This window comes from Rhincodon typus, chromosome 22 (assembly GCF_021869965.1).
Source record: "Rhincodon typus isolate 14 chromosome 22, sRhiTyp1.1, whole genome shotgun sequence".
In the NCBI taxonomy this organism is placed as follows: domain Eukaryota; kingdom Metazoa; phylum Chordata; class Chondrichthyes; order Orectolobiformes; family Rhincodontidae; genus Rhincodon; species Rhincodon typus.
The window spans coordinates 25,117,985-25,138,395 of NC_063353.1; the positions used below are offsets into that span (position 1 = coordinate 25,117,985).

Here is a 20,411-nt window from a genome sequence, read left to right on the forward strand (position 1 = left end):
CATTTCTGAAGAAGGGTCTAGGCCCGAAACGTCAGCCTTCCTGCTCCTCTGATGCTGCTTGGCCTGCTGTGTTCATCCAGCTCTACACCTTGTTATCTCAGGGATACAGTGGAGTTCCCCAAATGTTTTGTAACGGAACCCCTGCTTTCTTGATATATTAAGGAATGAGCTGGACATGGTTCACATTTCAACGCACAATTTCAAGATGTACAGATGGCTGGACTTGGAAGTATTGTGAAATATGAACAGGACAGTGATAAACTTAAAGAGGACATACATGCTTCATAATGTGAACATATAGCAGTCTAATCTTCATGCAGAGAACTATGAAGTGATACGTTTTAGTAGGAATAACAAGAGACATTATAAAACAGCCAAAATTTCTAAAACAGGTGCAGGAACAAAAGGACCAGGGGTTTTAAATGAAAAAAACAAATCACTGGAATTGGCAGGGCAGAGAGAGAAGAATTTAAAAAGACAATCAGAAGTGTGAGTTTTATAAATAAAAAAAGGTGCAATGAAAGGTGTGATGAACCATCACAAAACACGTGTTCAATCTCAAGATCAGTGGTGTATAAATTCTGGATACTATATATTTGGAAATTTATGAAAGCTTCAGAGGGTGCTTGAAATATTAGAGAATTGTCTAAGGGATGAGGGCCAAAATCTCCATAAGGAAGGTCGAGGGGAGATTTGCAAGAGCTGTTCAAGATCGTAAGAGGTCTAGATAGAAAAGTTAGGGAGAAATTGTGCCCATTGATAGAGATAGATATCTGAAAAGGAGAAGATGACTTTGAACAGGAGAAAGCCCAACTGGGCTAGGTCCTTAGTGGTGAGGGATTAGAAGCTGTAGAGTGGATGCGTTTAGGTGTCCCATGAATTTTTTTAAAAAAACGTTCATTATGGGGTCGCTGGCTGGCCAGCATTTACTGCCCTTCCAAATTGCCCTTAAGAAAGAAGGTGGTGGTGAGCTACTTTCTTGAACTGCTACAGTCCACATGCTGAAGGTTGACCTTTAGGGAGGGAATTCCAGGCTTTTGACCCAGTGACAGTGAAAGAGCACCGATATATCTCCAAGTCAGGATGATGAGTGGCTTGGAGGGGAACTTGCTGGTGGTGGTGCTCCCATACATCTGCTACCAAGTGATTGTGGGTTTGGAGAATGCTGTTTAAGGATTTCGGTGAATTTCTACAGAGCATCTCATAGATAGTACACATTGTTGCTACTGAGCGTTGATGGAGGGAGTGAATGTTTGCAGATGTAACGCCAAGAGGGCTGCTTTGTCCTGGATAGTGTTAAGCTTCTTGAGTGTTGTTGAAGCTGCACCCATCCAGGAAAGCAGGTTGTATTCTATCACACTCCTGACTCATGCCTTGTAAATAGTGGACAGGCTTTGGGGAGTCAAGAGGCAAGTTACTCGCCACAGTATTCCGAGCCTCTGATCTGATCTTGTAGCTACTGTGATTATATGGTGTGTCCATTTGAGTTTCTGGTCAATGATAGCCCCCAGTATGTGGGGTATTCAATAACGGTACATCACTAAACATCAAGGGACAACGTTTAGATTACCTGTTATTGGAAATGGTTATTGCGAATCAATAAAACCTATTGCACTAATACAGCTGATTAGAAAGGCTAACAGAATATCAGCCTTTATTTCAAGGGAGATAGAATGCAAAAAGGAGAAGTTAAGACTTCAGATTTTCGGGCCTCATTCGGAATACTATGCTCAGTCTTAGGAGAGATATAATTGCCATGCAGAACAGTGCAGGCTCATCAAATTACACTAAGGCTTAATAGATTCAATTATGGTGACAGTTGCATAAACCAGCTTGTATTCTTTTGAGTTTAGATGGTTGAGGGTTGATCAAATTGAAAATGTTTCATTTGAAATAGAATTCTATACAGCAGGTACAAAATGAGCATTTCCTCCAATAGGGGGAATCCAGAAAAAGGGGCATACTTTCAAAATGAAGTCTGATCCATTTGGGAGTCAAAGCAGGAAGAGCGTACGTGCTGCCAACGCCACACATGCAGTTGCAGTGCGCGTTATGTCACAGCATTCCACCAGATTGTAACAACTTGAATAAGAACATCAAAGCTATCCACTCTGAAGAACTGCATAGATAAAGACATTGAGATAATCAAACTATACGTGCTTGCAATTCTCTTTGCAGTTTTGGTCACCTCATTTAAGGAAAGGCATTATTTTATTGGAAGCAGTTCATTGAAGGCTCACAAAGATGATTCCCAGTCTGGAAGAACCGCCTTATGTGCAAAGTTTAAACAGACAAGTGATCTAATTGAAACAATGAATTCTTAAGGGGTTTGGAAGGCTAAATACTGAGAGGATGTTCCCCCTCATGGGCAAGTCCAAGACCAGACAGTATAGCCTCAAGGTAAAGGGGTGCCAATTTAAGACTAAGATGGGGAGGAATTTCTTCTCTCAGAGAAGCAGAGTCCTTGTGTAAATTTATGGCTAAGATAGACAGATTCTTGATCAATGGAGGAATCAAGCTGGTTATGGGGAAAGTGCAGGAAAGTGGACATGAGGAATGTCAAATCACCCACAATCCTTTTGAATGGCAGAGCAGTCTCAAGTGACCAAATGGCATACTCTTGTTCTTGTTTCTTATGGTATTTAAAAATTGTAGATTATTTCATGCACTTGTAGCATTCAACTTCAAACAAATTTATATGGAACATGTTATCAGCCCTCCAAAAACTGTGCTGCTTAATAAAATATTTTACAAGAAGTGCAATTTATTCTGATTCAATCACGTAAAATGTGGTTTTCTGAAGGTTTGTTACAGCTTTTCAACAAGGGCGAGACAAAGCAGTGAGGGGAGTGGCAAAGGGAGTAGAGATGGAGAAACAACACCAGTGGGCATACAACTTCCAGTTCCAGTACTGCGTCAGCGCAGAATTATGATGTCAGCATCACCAATTTCTTGTTCCAGTGCTTTGGCAGAGCTATTGTGAATCAGGAAACATTTCTGCATCACAAAAAAGTAATCTGGAAAGTGCTCCAAGAGACTGGAGATATTGAGTTAACCAATAGCTTCAAACAGATTTTGGTGGTTATGAGTTTCAAGGAAAATATTTTGAAGTAAAGATGCCAACATCTAACAAAATTGTAAAAACACTCGAGGGCTGAAAAACAATTGTGAATTGGCTTCACACCAAGGACTAAACCAATTTCACAGACAAGAACTGTATGCTTGACCCAAATACCATCAACTGCTACACAAGTGAAGACTCTGCAATTTGTGGTTCAATATTTAGAAAGCTTACTTTCCTTTTAGGTGAAAGTTTTTGGCATCAAAATGCAAGAAAGCAGGTCTGAGTAAACTTTGTAATCTAATGTCTTTATCAAATTAGTTCTTATGGCTGTATCAAAGGATCTAGACAGTGTGAATTTTTTGTGTTGTCAAATCTTGCACAGTGCTCCATTGTTCTTATACTGAGCAGTCAAAACCAATTTGGCCAGGTGTACCAGATAAATGGCAATTAGGACTCGAACCACGCTCTTAAATTATTTCAGTACTTTAACTTGTATGTCGTTCACCCAGGGTGCTAAAACTATACCTGGAGCTTTTCAAGTCTATGCCAATAAGAACTGCATTTGAAACTTAAATATAGTTGAAGATGTTTCTATCGCTGGTTACATCCTACCCAATACAAATCAAGTCTGGTAAGCCGAGGAAATTTTCCCCGTTCCCATTATGCACAAATGCATAGTAGATTCGAAGTCTTAAATTATCATTCTCTTGGTCTTACTGAGGCATCAGCACATTGATGTACAACAGCAGCATGTCATATTCTGATGAAAAATATCATTTTGGTAACATGCAGAGAATGAAAATCTGATGTTCCCTCATTTGTAAATGAAATTAAACCAACAACTCAAGAACACTTCAATGTATTAGTTTCCATATTAACCACGTGCATAAAAGGTTACTGAATTTGGAATACCTGTAATTGTTGTGGATCCCAGTATTTCAGAGACTGAAAGGCTCTCCCACCAGCTTGTACTGTAACAGGAATATGAAGGTTTCCATTCACATTCACGAACTGTGTTGAAAAAGCAGCTGTCACAGATGGCTGGATCATTTTATCTTGTAGGTTTTTCCCACCATCTGACAGTACTTGAGTCTTATCCTTGTCATCTTCTATTTTGATCCCAGTCATACTCATTGGAATTTCATCAATTTGGACTAAATTACAAGTGTCATGAGGAATTGCAGACTGGAGTACAGTTTGGCCTTCCGAGCAAGGTGCAGGTGTCGTATATATAGTCCATGATTCTGTGTTGGATAACTGGCCTGTAGCTGAAGTGGTAGCTGGAGCAACACCATATAACTGACTGCTGTCCACTGTAAGCAGCTCCTGACGAATGGGAATGTACCCTTGCTGTTGGGCCTGAGAAGACAGGGTAAGCACAGTGGTCACGGTATTTTGTATTGAAGGCTGACTCATGGTATAGCTTTCTTCAGTTGGTAAATCAACTTTCCTTTTCTTCACAGGCTGTGGAACACCCGAAGAGCTTGGCCTTCTTTCTTGCGCTATGGAGTTGACAGCTTGGCTACCAGTTTGTGGCTCCTCAGAAGATGTCTGCGACTGTAATTGGGCTTGCATTTGCTTCGCTTGCAAGGACTGGTGGTCTGTTTGAATTTCCAACTGGTGGACTTGTTGTGCCTGTACATGGTGAGATTGCATCTGCTGCTGTCCTAGTGGTGATCCCTGTGACACATGTTGCTGAATTGGAGAACTAATTGGTCTAGACAACTCCAGCAATGACCCAGCAACATCAGCACTGTCCATGTAGATATAGTGTCCTCTTTGCTGGTACACTGTAACAGGGGTTTGAACGAATTGCTGGATTTCTTCAGACCCTTTGCCATTCATGGAATCCAAAAATTCCTTCATGCGATGCTGTGGTATTGTCCGTGCTTTCATTCGTAAATATTCCTCATAGGGAATTGAATTCTCCAATGAATGATTCATTTTAAACAGCTGAAAAAGAAAATTACATGATATAAATAAGAACATTATTTTCTTTCAATTCTTACAAGGTAGATCATTTAATTCCAAACAAAAATGAGTCAGAGTAAGACATCGGATTTAAAAGGTGCCTTGATTGCTCTACAATAGCAAGATATTACCACTAACAAGTGCAAGCAAAATAAAGCACAAGTAATGATCAGGGCAAAAGTAAATGAATTTTAAAAAAACCCAACATAACAGGAAGCATGAACCAAAGTAAATTAGCTGGAAAGTCTACCTCAATACTATACATCAGCCAAAGGAGGAAATTTGCACGGTACTATTGTCAAGAGACTTGGTGGAGATTCTTCAAATAAAGCAGATAAAGCCAGGAGGAGACTTGTACATGATCCTAAAGTTAATTCACAGTTGACAAAGAGACACTGAAGATCGGGAGGACAGAATACTTCGAAATTATAAAGGGAGGAACTGGCGTAGCTTTCTACAGTTTCTGAAATTTGCAAATACTGGATAAGGGAAGGCTCACCAATATCAAAAAAAAAGTCCATGAAATAAGGAGTGCATGGACAGCCAACAGTTTAAATGGTAACACAGGTGTCGGAAGAAATCAATCTTTGCAAAAGACTGCACATTAGACAAAGTTCCTAGTCGCTCGAGAAGGTGGTAGTAAGCTGCTTTCTTGAACCGCTGCAGTCCATGCGCTGTAGGTAGGCCCACAATGCCATTAGGGGGGCAATTCCAGGATTCTGACACAGTGACATGAAAGGAATGACAATATATTTCCAAATCAGGATGGTGAATGGCTTGAACAGGAGCTGGCAGGGAGTGGTATTCCTATGCATTTGTCGATCTTGTCTTTCTAGACTGTAATGGTCATGTATTTGCAACGTGCTGACTAAGGATTTTTGGTCAATTTCTGCAGCACATTTTGTAGATAGCGCACAATGGTGCTACTGAACATCAGTGGAAAAGAGACTGGATGTTTAGGGGTATGAGGCCAATTAAGTGTGCTGCTTTGCCCTGCATCAAGTCAAGCTTCCTGAGTGAATGTTGTTGGAGTTTAACCCATCCAAGCAAGTGCATTACACTTCTCACATGTGAATGAGTGTACAGGCATTGGGGAGTTAGGAGGTGGCTTAGCCAGCAACACACTCATCCTGTGAATGAACAAATAATAAAATAAAGAAGCAACTTGGTCTTTGTGAAAGCTGCAAAAGCTGTTTTAATATTACAGCCTAGAGCAAATATCAACTAAATTAAGCTAATACAATAGTAAGTGGTGTGCTGCAACATGCTCTCAGTGTCCTACAAATAAATTAAGGTGTATTTGCACCTCAACTGCAGCTGTGAGACAAGTAGCCACAGTTCAGATACAAGCCAGACAAAACAAATCATTTACTTTGTTCAGTTGAAATTGTTACTGACCTTCCCCAAGGGAGAAATCTGTATTCACCTGCATACACTTAGCTGTAAAGTTATGAACCACAATTAAAGTTAAATCTCTAAAGAAGAGAACAAGAAGAGCAGAATCATAATCTTTAAATATTTCAGAATAAAAGAATGTTTTAGGAAGTAGCCAAGGAAGTATCACCCAAATGTCCCACGAAACACTTTGCATACACCGAATTTGTATCCATTTAAGGTAGTACTGAACATATTCTGATGAAGGGTCTAGGCCCGAAACGTCAGCCTTCCTGCTCCTATGATGCTGCTTGGCCTACTGTGTTCATCCAGCTCTACACCTTGTTGTCACTGAACTATCACTTCCAGGTCATACCCTGACTCCGGTTTACAAAGCAGGGCAGCATCAATTCCAAAATGGAAATTACTTTGTATTATATTAAACTTAGTGAGACTTACCAGTAAAATGTTGTACATTACTGATTGGCTAATCCACCATCTAAGTGCTTTTATTTTCTCAACAATGTCTAATGATTTTTCATAAAATCATTGACTTTGACTACAAAATCCAAATTTATCTTTTCCACACCCAAATAATTTGGAATAATGGAGTTTCATGTATGAAGACACAAAACTATTTCATTAAACTAAATTCTTTGCTGTTCACCGCAAGTATTGAAATTGCATTTTTCTTTTAATGTACTGAATGCTAAAGACAGTGCGGAATCCAAAGACGAGAGAAGACAAATTCAACGGGGGGAGAAAAAGCGCCTTTAACTTGAAAAGCAGTTCCAAGAGGCAGCAAACAAAAAAATTCACACCTAGACACCCTCTGAAATGAACTCTGTACCATCACTTGTAACTGCATTTTGAAACTCTACTTGGCTCTCTATTGCTCACAATATTTCTTTTGCCATTAATTTCCATAGCAACACTTATTTCCTCTAAGTGAAACCAAAGAACCTTCCGGAAAGGTTTTGATTTACTACCTCACTGAACTGACTCCATTATTCCTCAATGCTTCAAATGGCCTAAATCTGCTCCTAAGACAAAGATAGCTAGGTTCTTGATTGGTAAGCAGATCAACGATTACAGGGGAAAGGCAGGAGAATGGGATTGAGAAACAAATCAGCCATCACTGAATGGCAGAGCAGACTGGATGGACCTAATGGCCGAATTCTACTCCTATATTTTAATGCTGTTCTCTATCCTTGACTCCCACTTTCTTAAACTTCCCATTCCTCCACCACAACATCATCTACAACCTTAGTTAAATCTAATGGGTCTAGCCTGCACATAAACCGCAAATCATTGCCACCAAGGTCACCATTTCAAATGAACCAAATTACTTACAAATGTAACACGGTCATTTATCACAAGTTAAGTTTTTTGTCCCTATCTTCTGCATTCGAAAGAATACCTACCACCACTTCCGCACGTTGTCAATTGCACCCTAAAATATCCTTCGGTTGTTAAACCCATGCAGTTATCTTCCTCAGATTTGAGGATTCCAATATTCTTTGTAAACTTCAATTAATACGAAGTGTTGTTATTCACATCCTGGCCCCACCAAACTCTAAGGCTGCTCACCAATAATGCCTCCTGCTCCCAAACCACAAATTAAAAATTTTCTTTATGTCTATATCTTTTTGTAGTGGCATCCTTCCCAATCTCCAACCTCTTCCAGCTCTAAATTTCCTCTAATTGTAGCCTCTTGTCTATTATTCTTTTATCCCACCAATAAAAGTCATGTCTTAAACCACCAATGCCCCACACTTCTGAACTCCCTTCCTAAACTTCACTACTATTTTTTTTTTAAAATGGTCCTCCCAGCACACGTAATAACAACCATGAACCGTCCATCTACCCCAACAGAGAACCCTCAAGATCAACCATAGCATCCCAATCCTGGGCTTCTGGACTCATATCTTCAACATTTTGGCAAGAACAATGGCAAATAGCCTAAGGGTTTCAGGATGACATCTCTCAGGATTTCAAAGACAAAACTGACATTATTGTTAGGTCTGCACTCCTGTTGATCAGTGGCACTCCATTTCAGATCTCAGTAGAGGTAGCGAGCTGTAATAAGTCACTGTTACAGTTCTTTCCACGTAACCTTTCTTGCTAGTTCCATCAGGTCTCTGCTATGCAAGAATCAACAAAAGGATCTAGCTGACCACATAAGTACAGGGGAGGTGATGGCCTAATGGTATTATCGCTGGACTGTTTAATCCAAAGACCCAGGTAATGTTCTGGGGACCCGGGTTCGAATCCCACCATGGCAGATGGTAGGAATTGAATTCAATAAAAATATCTGGAATTAAGAGTCTAATGATGATCGTGAATCCATTGCTGATTGTCAGGAAAAAAAAAAAACCATCTGGTTCACTAATGGCCTTTAAGGAAGGAAACGGTCATGCTTACCTGGTCTGGCCTACATGTGACTCCATTCCCACAGCAATGTGGTTGACTCTGAACTGCCCTCTGGGCAATTACGGATGGGCAATAAATGCTGCCTGGTTAGCGACGTCCTCATCCCATTAATGAATAACAAAAAAGTAGTGAAGCACTGGCTATATTCAAATCAAAATGTTCAACTGAAATTCTAAAGAGTGTTTCCATCTTGAATCAAGTCCTAATACTGCAAAAGAACGAGAGCACGAGCACACATCATAGCCCAGTCTGCTCTGTCAGAGTTTCCCCTGATATTCTTGCAAATACTCATTCATCAAGTATCATTGCTTTGCATGAACTAGCTGATACATTTACAATAGTGAGTACACTTTCAAAGTATTTAAGTGGCTCAAGGGCACTTTGGATATCAAAAGGCTGTGAAAACACTATAGAAATGCATGTTCTTTCTTTGAATCCACACTATATGTTGGATTAAAGACGTGTCTTAATTTGTCCTCCATTATCATTATCAATGGATAGTTCTTAAACTCCCACCAAATAAGGAAACCTCTATATTTAAAACATTAAATATATTTCCTGCATCCTCACACAAGAAACTAAGCAGCTTTACATTAACAAATTCCTAGAGAATCAACAACTTGACAGCACATGGTTGCTAACTAGTGAATCAGGTATAGAGAAGCTTAATCAACCTGTTCAAACGACACATCCCTATTGAGCAGCTGGGACTTAAACCTGGGCCTTCTAGCCCTCATACAAGTCTGATCTTGATTACAATTTTAATCAACTTGTTCAGACGTGTTATGACATTTCCAAGGCAAGTGGGGCCTGAACCCAGACATTCTAGCCCAGTTATAGGGCTATTACTACAACACCACAAACAAGATTATAACTCTCACTTCAAGGCACCAAAATCATCATATTCTGAACTGAATCCATTCACAGAATCTAGAGTTCGTTATCCTTATAACTCCCCCCTTCCCAAACTTACTGAAAGTAATCAAAAGAAAGGATACATTTACATTGAACTAACAGGTCTGATTTTATATATTCTTAAAATCAACCTGATCAGACAGGTTTCGACACACCTGAGACAATCTGGGCTTGAATCCAAGCTTTATGGATCTACTCAGATACTACCATTCTGCCACAGGTCCTTCAAGTTTGACTTTAATGTTTGCTTACTCACTTCTCATGATGCTTTGAAATTAAGTCATTCAGCCTGCTCAACATTCCTGGCTGAATCCTGTTACTCTAGCATCCTAGAGGATAGGAACAATTCAATTCCTTTACATTACTATGAATCACCTCTGCCCAATCATATTCATAATTCCCTCCATCCTCAACTCAAATTCCATGGGAAGAATGCACAGACATCAATATCCAAATTGTTTCCATCCTTCCTGTCACTATTTCTCTGCTCATGCGCTAGACAATTCAGTTTTTCTTCCTTCCTTTGAGAGCCTTTAAACTTATTTTCTCCAATCCATACCAAAATCAGGTCTTAGTCAGCTTCTCAATATCTTCAGATTTTTGCTATTTCTCAAAACGCCTACACAACTTCTTAAATATCTACATGTCCTATATTTCCAAACTCTTTTCAGGTGTTTTAGAAGACAAAGATAGAAACTGTTCCCACTTGTAAAAAGATCAAGACTGAGATAACACAGATTTAAAGTGCTTGCAAACATAGCAAATACAATGTATGAAAAGGTATTTTTCTTATAATGAGTAGTTTGGGTCTCTAATGTACTGTCGCGAAAGCTTGGTGTCAGCAGGTTCAATTAAGGCATTTAAAAGGGCACAAGGGGACAATGAATCATTACTGAATAGAAACAATGAACAAGGGTACAGGTAAAAGACAGGAAAATGGCAGTAAATCATAATGCTCATTTTGAGAGCCAGTGCAGACATGATGGGTGATGGCTACCTTCTGAACCACAACACTTCTGTGATAACTCCAGCTAACTATACATTTAGAGTCCAGACATTTCCTGATCAGGACTAAGGTAGTTCCAGTCAAAGAATAGAGCTTGCATCCTTCTCCAATCTCTCTGAAGCTTTCTGTTAACCATTCTATTCCACTCTGCCTTTCATGGAATTGCTCATTAACTGCTAACCCTACTTACCACAAAGAAGTCGCTACATCTCTCTCCTCAAACAGCTCCCGTAACATTGTTTGGTTTGCCTCGGTAACCTTCTACAATGCTTTCATTCAATGACATTTACAAACATAAGAACAACGTCTACATGTATATCAAAGACAGCCACATTTATCTCCCTCAATGACCATCTGGGAGATCTTTAACTGAAGATTTTATGCCTCTTCTAAATAGACTGAGTTTTTAGTCCAAAAGTATGAAAGCCTAAAACACATTATACAGCTGTAGAATTGAATTGATGAATAGAAAGTTTAAATTATATATGCTTGCTATAAATTGAATGAGTTTGAATTTTATTCGATGAGTGATTTATGATTTTTGCTATCATCTCCTTATTTCCTTGATCTTCAACAACTTATAGGGGAAGGATAGTTACTTCTAGACCTGACCATGATATTCTTGACTTCCACGATGAGGGAAACAGAGTCAGCATGCAGGATTATCAGTGGATTTCAGTTTCACCGTAAAAAAGATTTTGTATCAAATTATAATGCAAAGTGATTTACATACTTAAAGTTGTTGCTCAATTTCAACACAACAGTGGTGGAAATATGGTGGGGAGAGCTGTTGCAAGTTTCCAGACAGCTGAGAATAATCAGCAAACTGCCTTTCAAGAATTTAAACAGTGAATCCTTTAGAATCTTTGAACCTTACAAACCAAATGTTCATACATGATCCTCATAATAAATCCTCCAGAAGGGTCCAGACCTGAAACATCAGCTTTCCTGCTCCTCTGATGCTGCCTGGCCTGCTGCGTTCATCCAGCTCTACACCTTGTTATTTCATAGAACTCCTTCAACTTAGTCACCGGCAAGGAAGAAACATTTATGATATTTTCTAACTGGTCACTTCAACTAGATATATTAACATACTGTAATTAGTAATTTGTTATCCAAAGGCCTGGATGAATAATCTGAAGAAATACTCTTATAGTTGTTACCTGACCTGCTGTATCCTTTTACTTCAAATTTACAGTATCAACTATATTTTGCTTGGCATCTTAAAATGACTTTACAGCATTAAAGCTAACTCAGTGTACTTAATGTAGTAAACACCAAGGCATTTCACATAACTAACAAAATTTGACACCAAGCTACATGAAAAGGCTCAGATTTACATACCAATCAGATCTAGGCTCTACTGTGCTGCTACATCCAGTTGTGAATGGTAATGGGCAATTAAACAACTAATCAGGGGAGGCAGCTTTACAATAATTTCCATGTTTAATAATGGGGGAGACCAGGACATCATTCCAGAACTAACCTTATCCTCAACCAAACTGTTCCAGTGCAGCTATAAACACTGACACCTACCAACTATGTTCTGTCTACAAAAAGCAGGAGAAATCCAACCTGGCCAGTTACTCACAAACAAAAACAGAAATTGCTGGAAAAAACTCAGCACGTCTGGCAGCATATATGAAAAGAATGCAGAGTTAACGTTTCAGGTCCAGTAACCCTTCTTCAGAACTGATAGTGTCCAGGAAAAGGTTGGTACTTATGCAGAAGATGGGGAGGAGTAAACTATAAGTCAGGGGTTGAGCCCAAAGAAAGAAAAACAGTTGGACAAAGGACTAAGTAAAGGTCAGCCTGGGAGAACCAATAGCTGCTAATGGGCACTATTAGTAGCTGACAACAAGTTGTGTGCAGCAACAACCCACATGATGACGAGGTCTGGCATGAGGGGGGTGAGGGCAAGACATGGGGGAAGGTGTTCAACAACTTCAGAGTTTGAGCTCAACATTTCACTCTTCTGGACACAGAATTCCCAAGCGGAAAATGAGGCGCTTTTCTTCCAGCTTCACTGGAGCACTGCAGCAACTCTGAGACAAGTGACAGGCAACTCGAAACTCAGGGTCAATTTTACAGACAGAACTTAGTGTTCTGCAAAGCAATCACGCAGCCTGGGCTCCATTTCCCCAATGTAGAGGAGACCACATTGTGAGCAGCAAGTACAGTAGATAGATTCTGCTTCACCTGGAAGAGGAGTCTGGGGCCTCGGATAGTAAGGAGAGAGGAAGTAAATGGACAAGTATATAACTCCACAATGTACTCTTGATCACTAGCAAAGTTGCAGAAGGGGACAGTATTACCAAGCAGCAGTTACATAGCAATGACTCACCTACTCTCTCTCAGTTTGGGTTCTACCAAGGCCACATTATAGTTTTGATCAAAACATAGACAAAAGAACTGAACTCAAGAGATGAGATGTGATTGCTTTGATAAAAAGGGAGCATTTGACAGAGTGTAGCATCCAAGGAGCCCTAACAAAACTGAAATCAGTACAAATTGTGGAAAAGCTTTATTGGTATGTAGACACCCTTACAATTTCACTCTCTTCACCATGAATGCAGGCAGCAGCGTGTACTGTACATAAGATGGTTTGCAGTCATTCATCAAAACTCATTTGACAGCACTTTATACAAGCAGATGATCTCTATTACTTGGTATGACAACAGCAGTGGATAAACCACCAGCTGAAAGTCACACAACATCCTGACTATTAATTCAATATTTGTCACATATATCTGGAAAGATGCAGTAAAAATTATTTTGTCGCCACAATACAGCACCATTTGAGTTACAAAAAGAGTTTAGAAAAATAACAGAGCTCATCTTCTATGCAAGAGGTCAACAAACACAGCCTATGTGAAAGGTCTCTACAAGGTCCTGCAGCCAGGAGCTCCCACTCCAGGCAACGCCAAACTGGTGCTATGCCCCCAATTCGGGCCTAATGGAGCCAAGAGACCTCTTCCGGGCACCGCTTGGAACTGCATTACTGTTTGTTCAAAAACTTCAGATCCCATTAATGGCACTGTGAGTGTACTTACACCAAATGAGCTATTTAAGACGACTACTCACCATCACCTTTACAAAAGGAATCAGGGATGGATATTAAATACCGACATTGTCACCAACATCCACAGAAACAGTAAATAATTTTTTAAAATATACAGTGCCTTGACTGAACTCAGGACATCCTAAATTTTTTTTTTTTTTTTTTTTTTTTTTTTACAGGAACAGTGATACTTTTGAAATGGAATATTTATTATCATGTAGGAACTTGACATTCAACTGGCATACTACAAGCTCCCACAACCAAAGCTGAAGGTAAAATGGCCAGTATACAGAAGATAATCCCCCTGCTTTTCTTCAAAACAGTGACATAGCATGTTTTGACGTTCTTCTGAGTGAGCAGATAGTGCCTCAACTTAAGTTCACATCAGAATGATAGAACCTCTGACATTTCGGCAGTCCCTCAGTACTGCACTACAGAGTCAGCCTAAAGTTTGTGCTCAACTCTCTGGAGGGAACCTTGAATCCTGAGCCTTCTAAAGGAGACATGTTACCATTGCTCATACAGAAGAATATATTAAGACAAGTGACCAAAAAAGCTTGGTTCAAAGAGATAAGAAGTGCTTAAAGACCTAAGGGGGAGAAAGCACGAGAGTTGGACAGGTTTTCAGGAGAGAATTCCAGATCTCAGCACCAATGCAACTGCATGTACAGCTGAAAACTGTAGAGTTAATGAAATTGAGAATTTACAGGAGGCCATAACTGCATGGGCATAGAGACATCAGAGGGCAGGATGGGATATTAGAAAGTTTGGAAGGACAAGGTTGCGGAAAGACTATAAGACAATGATGAGATACTTAAAACTGAGGCATTTCCAAAGCAGGAGTCAAAGTACAGGAGTTATGGACAAACAGAACTGTATGTTAATAATGAAACAACGAAGTCTGTGGAGGTGAGAAATGGGAGAAGACTGGAACTGTCAAATTTAGAGGTAACAGATGCATGGATGGTGGTTTCAGTAAAGGCAAACTGAGGTTGGTTTAGAGATGGGACACATTATGAAAGTGGAAGTAAGCAGCCTTGATGGAGTCCATATGCAGTCAGACTCCAGCCATTCATAGAATATCACCGATGCGTCCACCATCTCCTCAGCTGTGTCCTTTAGAACCCTGGTGTGTAGTCCACCTGGTATGGGTGATTTATTCACCATCAAGCCTTCCTCAGCACCTTCTCCATAATGATAGCCACGACGCTCACTTCTGCCCCAACACTCAAAGTTCTGATAATGGTACTGATAATGGATAATGAAGACTGATTTAAAGTATCTATTCAGTTCCTCCAACATTTCTGTGCTCCCCATTACTACTTGTCCAGCCTCATTTTTCCGTACTCCAATGTTTACTGGTGCCGCTCTCCGACCTTTTATATATCCAGAAAGACTCTTGCAATCTTCTTTTATATTACTAGCTGGCTTATCTCATTTCCTCCCCACATCCCTACCCCACTGCTTTTTCAGTCATCCTCTGCTCGTTTTTAAAGGCTTCCCAACCCCTTGGCTTTGCACTAATTTTTACTGTGTTGTATGCTTTTTCCTTTTGCTTTTACACTGTCTCTGACTTTCCTCGTCAGCCAGGATAGTCTCATCTTCCCCTCAGTATGTTTCTTTTTCTTTGGGATGAAATTTCTGCTTGCCTCCCAAATTACTCTCAGAGACTGTAGCCATTGCTGGTCTACCATCTTCCCTGGCAGGCTTTCCTTCCAATCAATTCTGGCCAGGTCCTCCATCATGTCTTTGTAGTTACCTCAATTATAATACCGTTACACCTGATTTAAGCTTCTCCCTCTCAAATTGCAGGGAGATACTGTGGCCACTGCTCCCTCGGGGTTCTTTACCTTAAGCTCTGTAATTAAGTCTGCCTCATTAGACATCATCAAATCCAGAATTGCCTGTTCCTTATGAGGTCTACCTCAAGCTGTTCCAAAAGAAAACACACGTCAGATACCCATAAATTCCTTTTCTTAGGATCTGATACCAACCTGATCTTTTCAGTCTACCTGCATACTGAAGTCCCCCATGATTAATAAAATAGTGTTCTTCTTACATGCTTTTTCTACCTCCTGATTCATTTTCTGCTCCACACTCCAAATACTGCTAAGAGGTCTATACATGACTCCCATCAGGGTTTTTTTTTGCAGTTTCTCAACTCTACCCTCACAGATTCTATACCTTCTGACACTATATCACTTCTTACTGTCTTTCATTTCTTACTAACAGGACAACCCCATCTTTTCTGTGCATCTGCCAGTCCTTTAACAGGACATATCCTCTGACATTTAGTTCCCAGCTCCGATCCCGTTGCAGCCACATCGCTATGATGCCCACAACATCGTTCCTGCCAGTTTCAATCTTTGCTTCAAGCTCATTTACCTTGTTGTGTATACTGTATGCATTTAAATACAACACCCTCATGTCCTGCCTTGATTGCCCCCCTTCTCATACTTGATCTGGAAACTTTAAATAACATTTCCTGAGTCCTAACTTCACAAATTCCAAATTTTTTTACAGATAAATTCACGAAGAATGACAATTAGAAACATTTTCTTTTGATTACTGCTGAGTTGCAGATCAAAACTGTACAGGACTTAGGAGCAGGAGTAGTGCATTCAGCCCTCCAAACCTATTCCATAATTCGAAAATATCATGCCTGCTCTGGTTGTGTTCTCAATACAGTCTTCCAATCTGCCCCCATAACCCTTGATTCCCTTTGTTATCAAAAAGCTATTAACTCAACCTTGAATACATTCAATGGCCCAGCTTCTACTGGTCTTTGGGGAGGAGAATTTCACAGACTAGCACTGCTGTCAGAGAAAAACAAAATCTGCTCATTGCCAATACAAATCAGAGGACTCTCCAATGCAATACAAGATTTGATGCATGCTTCATTAAGACCCAAGTCTGTCACCAAAACTCGTATTCATGTTTAGCTTATATCAATAGGATGAAAGTTTCTTCTACCAGATGTAACATGAAAAGAAATTTAGCGGACTCGACACCCCAAGGTTATAGGTAAAGATCCACAGCACAAATTAACACTTATTCCAGATGGTTCCCTCCAAATACAGCTGCTGCAGAAACAAAAATAAGGCATACTGGTGCAGTCACAAGTCAATTACCACAGCAAAACCTTTACTCTGCATTTGGGTTGTGTTTAACAAAAAAAGCTTTCAATTAACAAAATCTTGCACAGTAATGTGATACCTATCCCTAAGAAGAAGTAAAACTATTATGATAAAGAACATAGCACTCACTTTGCTATAATTTTAAGAAAGGTTTAGTTTTACAGTTCATTAAGTAGCCCCACTTGATTATCTATTGTCATCTACAATGGATGACAGCAGACAGTAAAAAAATAAGCAGTTTTACAATAACAGGTATTTTACGTAAACAGAGGCACCAATTACATCTGTCATGAATTCAAAAATAGTTCAGTCAGTGCCCATAAAAGTTACAAGAAATGAATGTACTATTCAAAAGCAGATGCTTTAAAAATGATTGTTTAAAAAAAAACAGAAACCTGACAAGCAAATATAATCAATTAACCCTGTCTGACACTGATATGCACCAGGTCAAAAATCAAGTTCACCAACAGTTTTGGTTTAAGGGACACTTATAGTCTACATATAACAATCCAATTTTACACAACTTACAATATGAAAGTGCTCAGACCAATCTACTGTACATCATTATCAAATTAAACTACCACCTGCACCCAAGAATGCATCATGCAAGAATAGGCCTCATATACCAATAATACTTGGATTATTAACATGACAGATCTGCTCATCCGTTTCTTTTACAAATCGTGATTTCTATTTAGTAGAAAGAAAAAGTTTGGTCAGCTGCACTTTTCAATACAGAGAAAAAAATTACCAAGTTCAAAAAAATTAATTTGCACAAGAGAATCAAAATTTACAAGATAAACTAGGAACACTTGAAATAGTGAAAACAAAGGAATCCATGCAATGGAGGAACGAGTTATCATCTGTCAGCCACGATCAACAGCTGTAGGCCTCAATCCTACCGCATAGCCTTCCCCAGGAAAGAGGTGAATTATGTTATTGAAAGAGAGGGAGGTTACAGGAGCCATTCGTGCCGCTGTTCAGTAGGTCTGCTCAAACTGTACTGGCAGTGCCTGGGCCCCTGAAACATGCGGCTCCTGAGCAACGGGGCCCAGCCGCAGGAGTTCTCCTGACTTTCACTGAAAAGATGCAAATTCCTGCTTCCTCGGGCTACATCTCTTTTGCTTTACCTTTGTTTTTAACCCCGTTGACGTTGATTCCACAATACCTGGCTACGGCAGAAGGGCGACGACCAACATCGGGAGGGAGGGAAGAGGATATGGGGGATATGGGGGAAGGAGGAGGCGACCGACAGGGGAAAGCTGCCGCTGCCGGAGGGGGCTGCACCGTGCACACGCATGCGCGAGCTCCCTCTTATTTTTTTCACGAAAAACGGGGCGGTCCCCCATTAAGCCGCGCCCACCAACTCAACGGAGCGCATGCGCAGCCTTCTAATACCTGTGGGGCTTCTCCAAGAGCCGGCCACAGGAGACGCGCATGCGCAGTCCCAATGCCCTGGAACCCGCCGCATTGGTCGGAACCCCGCCCCCATATTCCGCGACGGCGCGCACGCGCGTCTCTCACAACCCCGCGGAGGGCGGCCGGGTTTGCACCCTCCCCCACCCCCAAACACAAGCACACAGAGAGCTCTGCGGCGCGTGGGCACTGGTCCCGAAACCCGCGGTCCGTCAGCGGGGAGTCTGCGCCGTTCCGGCCACGCCCACACCACGACGCCAACAGTCCGGCCGCAATGGCCAGTGAGCAGCCAATCAGGAGTGTGAAAGGCAGACAGGGCGTGTCTGCTGTCAGCGAACTGCTACATTGTGACTGGTGTTTGTGACGCATGCTGTGTGCTGAGCAGGAAGTTCGGGCTGACTGCAGGGTGCGCTTTCGTTGCATCTTTCTTCTGTAGGAACTGCTTGTCAAAGAGAAATACATACATAACGGAGAACACAAAATGCTGGAACTCACAGTGGGTCAGGCAGCATCCATGGAGAGAAAGCAAACGAACGTTTCAGAGATAGTAGGAACTGCAGATGCTGGAGAATCTGAGATAACAAGGTGTAGAGCTGGATGAACACAGGGTTTTCTGAACAAGGGTCGAGGCCCGAAACGTCAGCCTTCCTGCTCCTCTGATGCTGCTTGGCCTGCTGTGTTCATCCAGTTCTACACCTTGTTATCTCAAGCAAACTAACGTCTCGAGTCTAGATGACTCTTTATCAGAGCTGACATGAAGTGTGGAGGGGGCAGCATTTGTGCAACAGTTTGGGGCCGGGGGGAGATGGAGTGCTGGGACAGAACAGATGTTGACAGAAACGGTAGGAACTGCAGATGCTGGAGACTCAGATAACCAGGTGTAGAGCTGGATGAACACAGCAGGCCAAGCAGCATCGGAGGAGCAGGAAGGCTGACGTTTCGGGCCTAGATCCTTCTTCAGAAAAGCTTGTTGATAGTTCGGTTTAAGTGATTCAGAATGTGAGAAGAGCAGAACAATGGTTTGTCTAACTGCCAGACTGGAAAGAACAGACAGTCCCACTGGAGTGGGAGGAGGGGAGAAAAGACACGGTGACAGAATGACACAAGTAAAGCTGAAAGAATGGGAAGCAATGCTTTCACAATTTGAAGGTGTTGAACTGAATATTGAGCCCAAATATTTGTAAAGTGCCTAGTTTGACGATGAGATGTTGCTCCTCCAGTCTTTGCTGTGATTCGCTGGAGCATTGCAGCATGTCAAGGACAGACAAGTGGGCATGTGCATAGGGCGTTGTGTTAAAATACTGGCAATGGGAAGATTGGTATCATGCTGTGCACTAACAGGAGGTGTTCTGCAAAGCAGTCACCCAGTCTGTGTCAATAGATGTGAAGCTGGAAAAGCACAGCAGGTCAGACAGCATCCGAGGAGCAGGAAAGTCAACATTTCGGGCCAAAAACCTTCGCCAGGACTGACAAACGGCTTCAGTCCAAAATGTTGACTTTCCTGCTCCTCAGTTGCTGTCTGATCTGCTGTGTTTTTCCTGCTTTACATCTGTTGACTCTAGCTTTCAGTATCTGCAGTCCTTACTGTCTCCACCCAGTCTGTGTTTGGTTTCCTCAATGTAGAGTAGGCCACATTGGGTGCAACAAATACAATACACAACGTTAGAGGAGGCACAGATTAAATGTTCCTTCACTTGGAAAGACTGTTTAGGTCCTTGGATAGTGAGCAGGGTGGAGGTGAAGGGGCAAGTGTTGCACCTTCTACAGTTACATGGGAAGGGGGAGTGGTGTTGATGATCGAAGAATGGCCTAGGATGTCCCGGAGGGAATGATGTCTGCGAAATGTACACAGGGCAGTGGGGGGAAGATGTGTTTGGTGATGCATTCTGCTGGAGTTGTCTGAAATGGCAGAGAATGATCCTTTGAATACGAAGGTTGGTGGGATGAAAAGACAGAACAAGGGGGACCCGATAACGATGTTATGAGTAACGGGAAGGGGCAAGGGCAGGAGCACGGGTGATAGGTGGATGTTGT

The 20,411-nt window shown here is 41.2% G+C and overlaps 1 protein-coding gene across 7 annotated transcripts in view; it reads right to left on the reverse strand.

Annotated features, from left to right (window-relative positions):
• Window positions 1–18,591, reverse strand: part of LOC109912703 (transcriptional regulator QRICH1-like) — a 46,196-nt gene extending 27,605 nt beyond the window's left edge. For 4 of the 7 annotated variants that reach the window (XR_007264458.1, XR_007264456.1, XR_007264457.1 and 1 more), the window contains exons 1-2: window positions 18,130–18,570; window positions 3,977–5,017 (exon numbers count right to left, since the gene is read on the reverse strand). Coding sequence is in view for 4 of the 7 variants with exons in the window: in XM_048610198.1 (XP_048466155.1) it covers window positions 3,977–5,017; window positions 18,130–18,261 (1,173 nt within the window). In the remaining 3 variants the exon portion in view is untranslated. Of the gene's footprint in view, window positions 1–3,976; window positions 5,018–6,433; window positions 8,678–18,091 lie in introns of those variants that run through there. The other 3 variants (XM_048610195.1, XM_020512142.2, XM_048610197.1) reach the window with 3 other exon arrangements.
• Window positions 18,592–20,411: the final 1,820 nt, after the last annotated feature.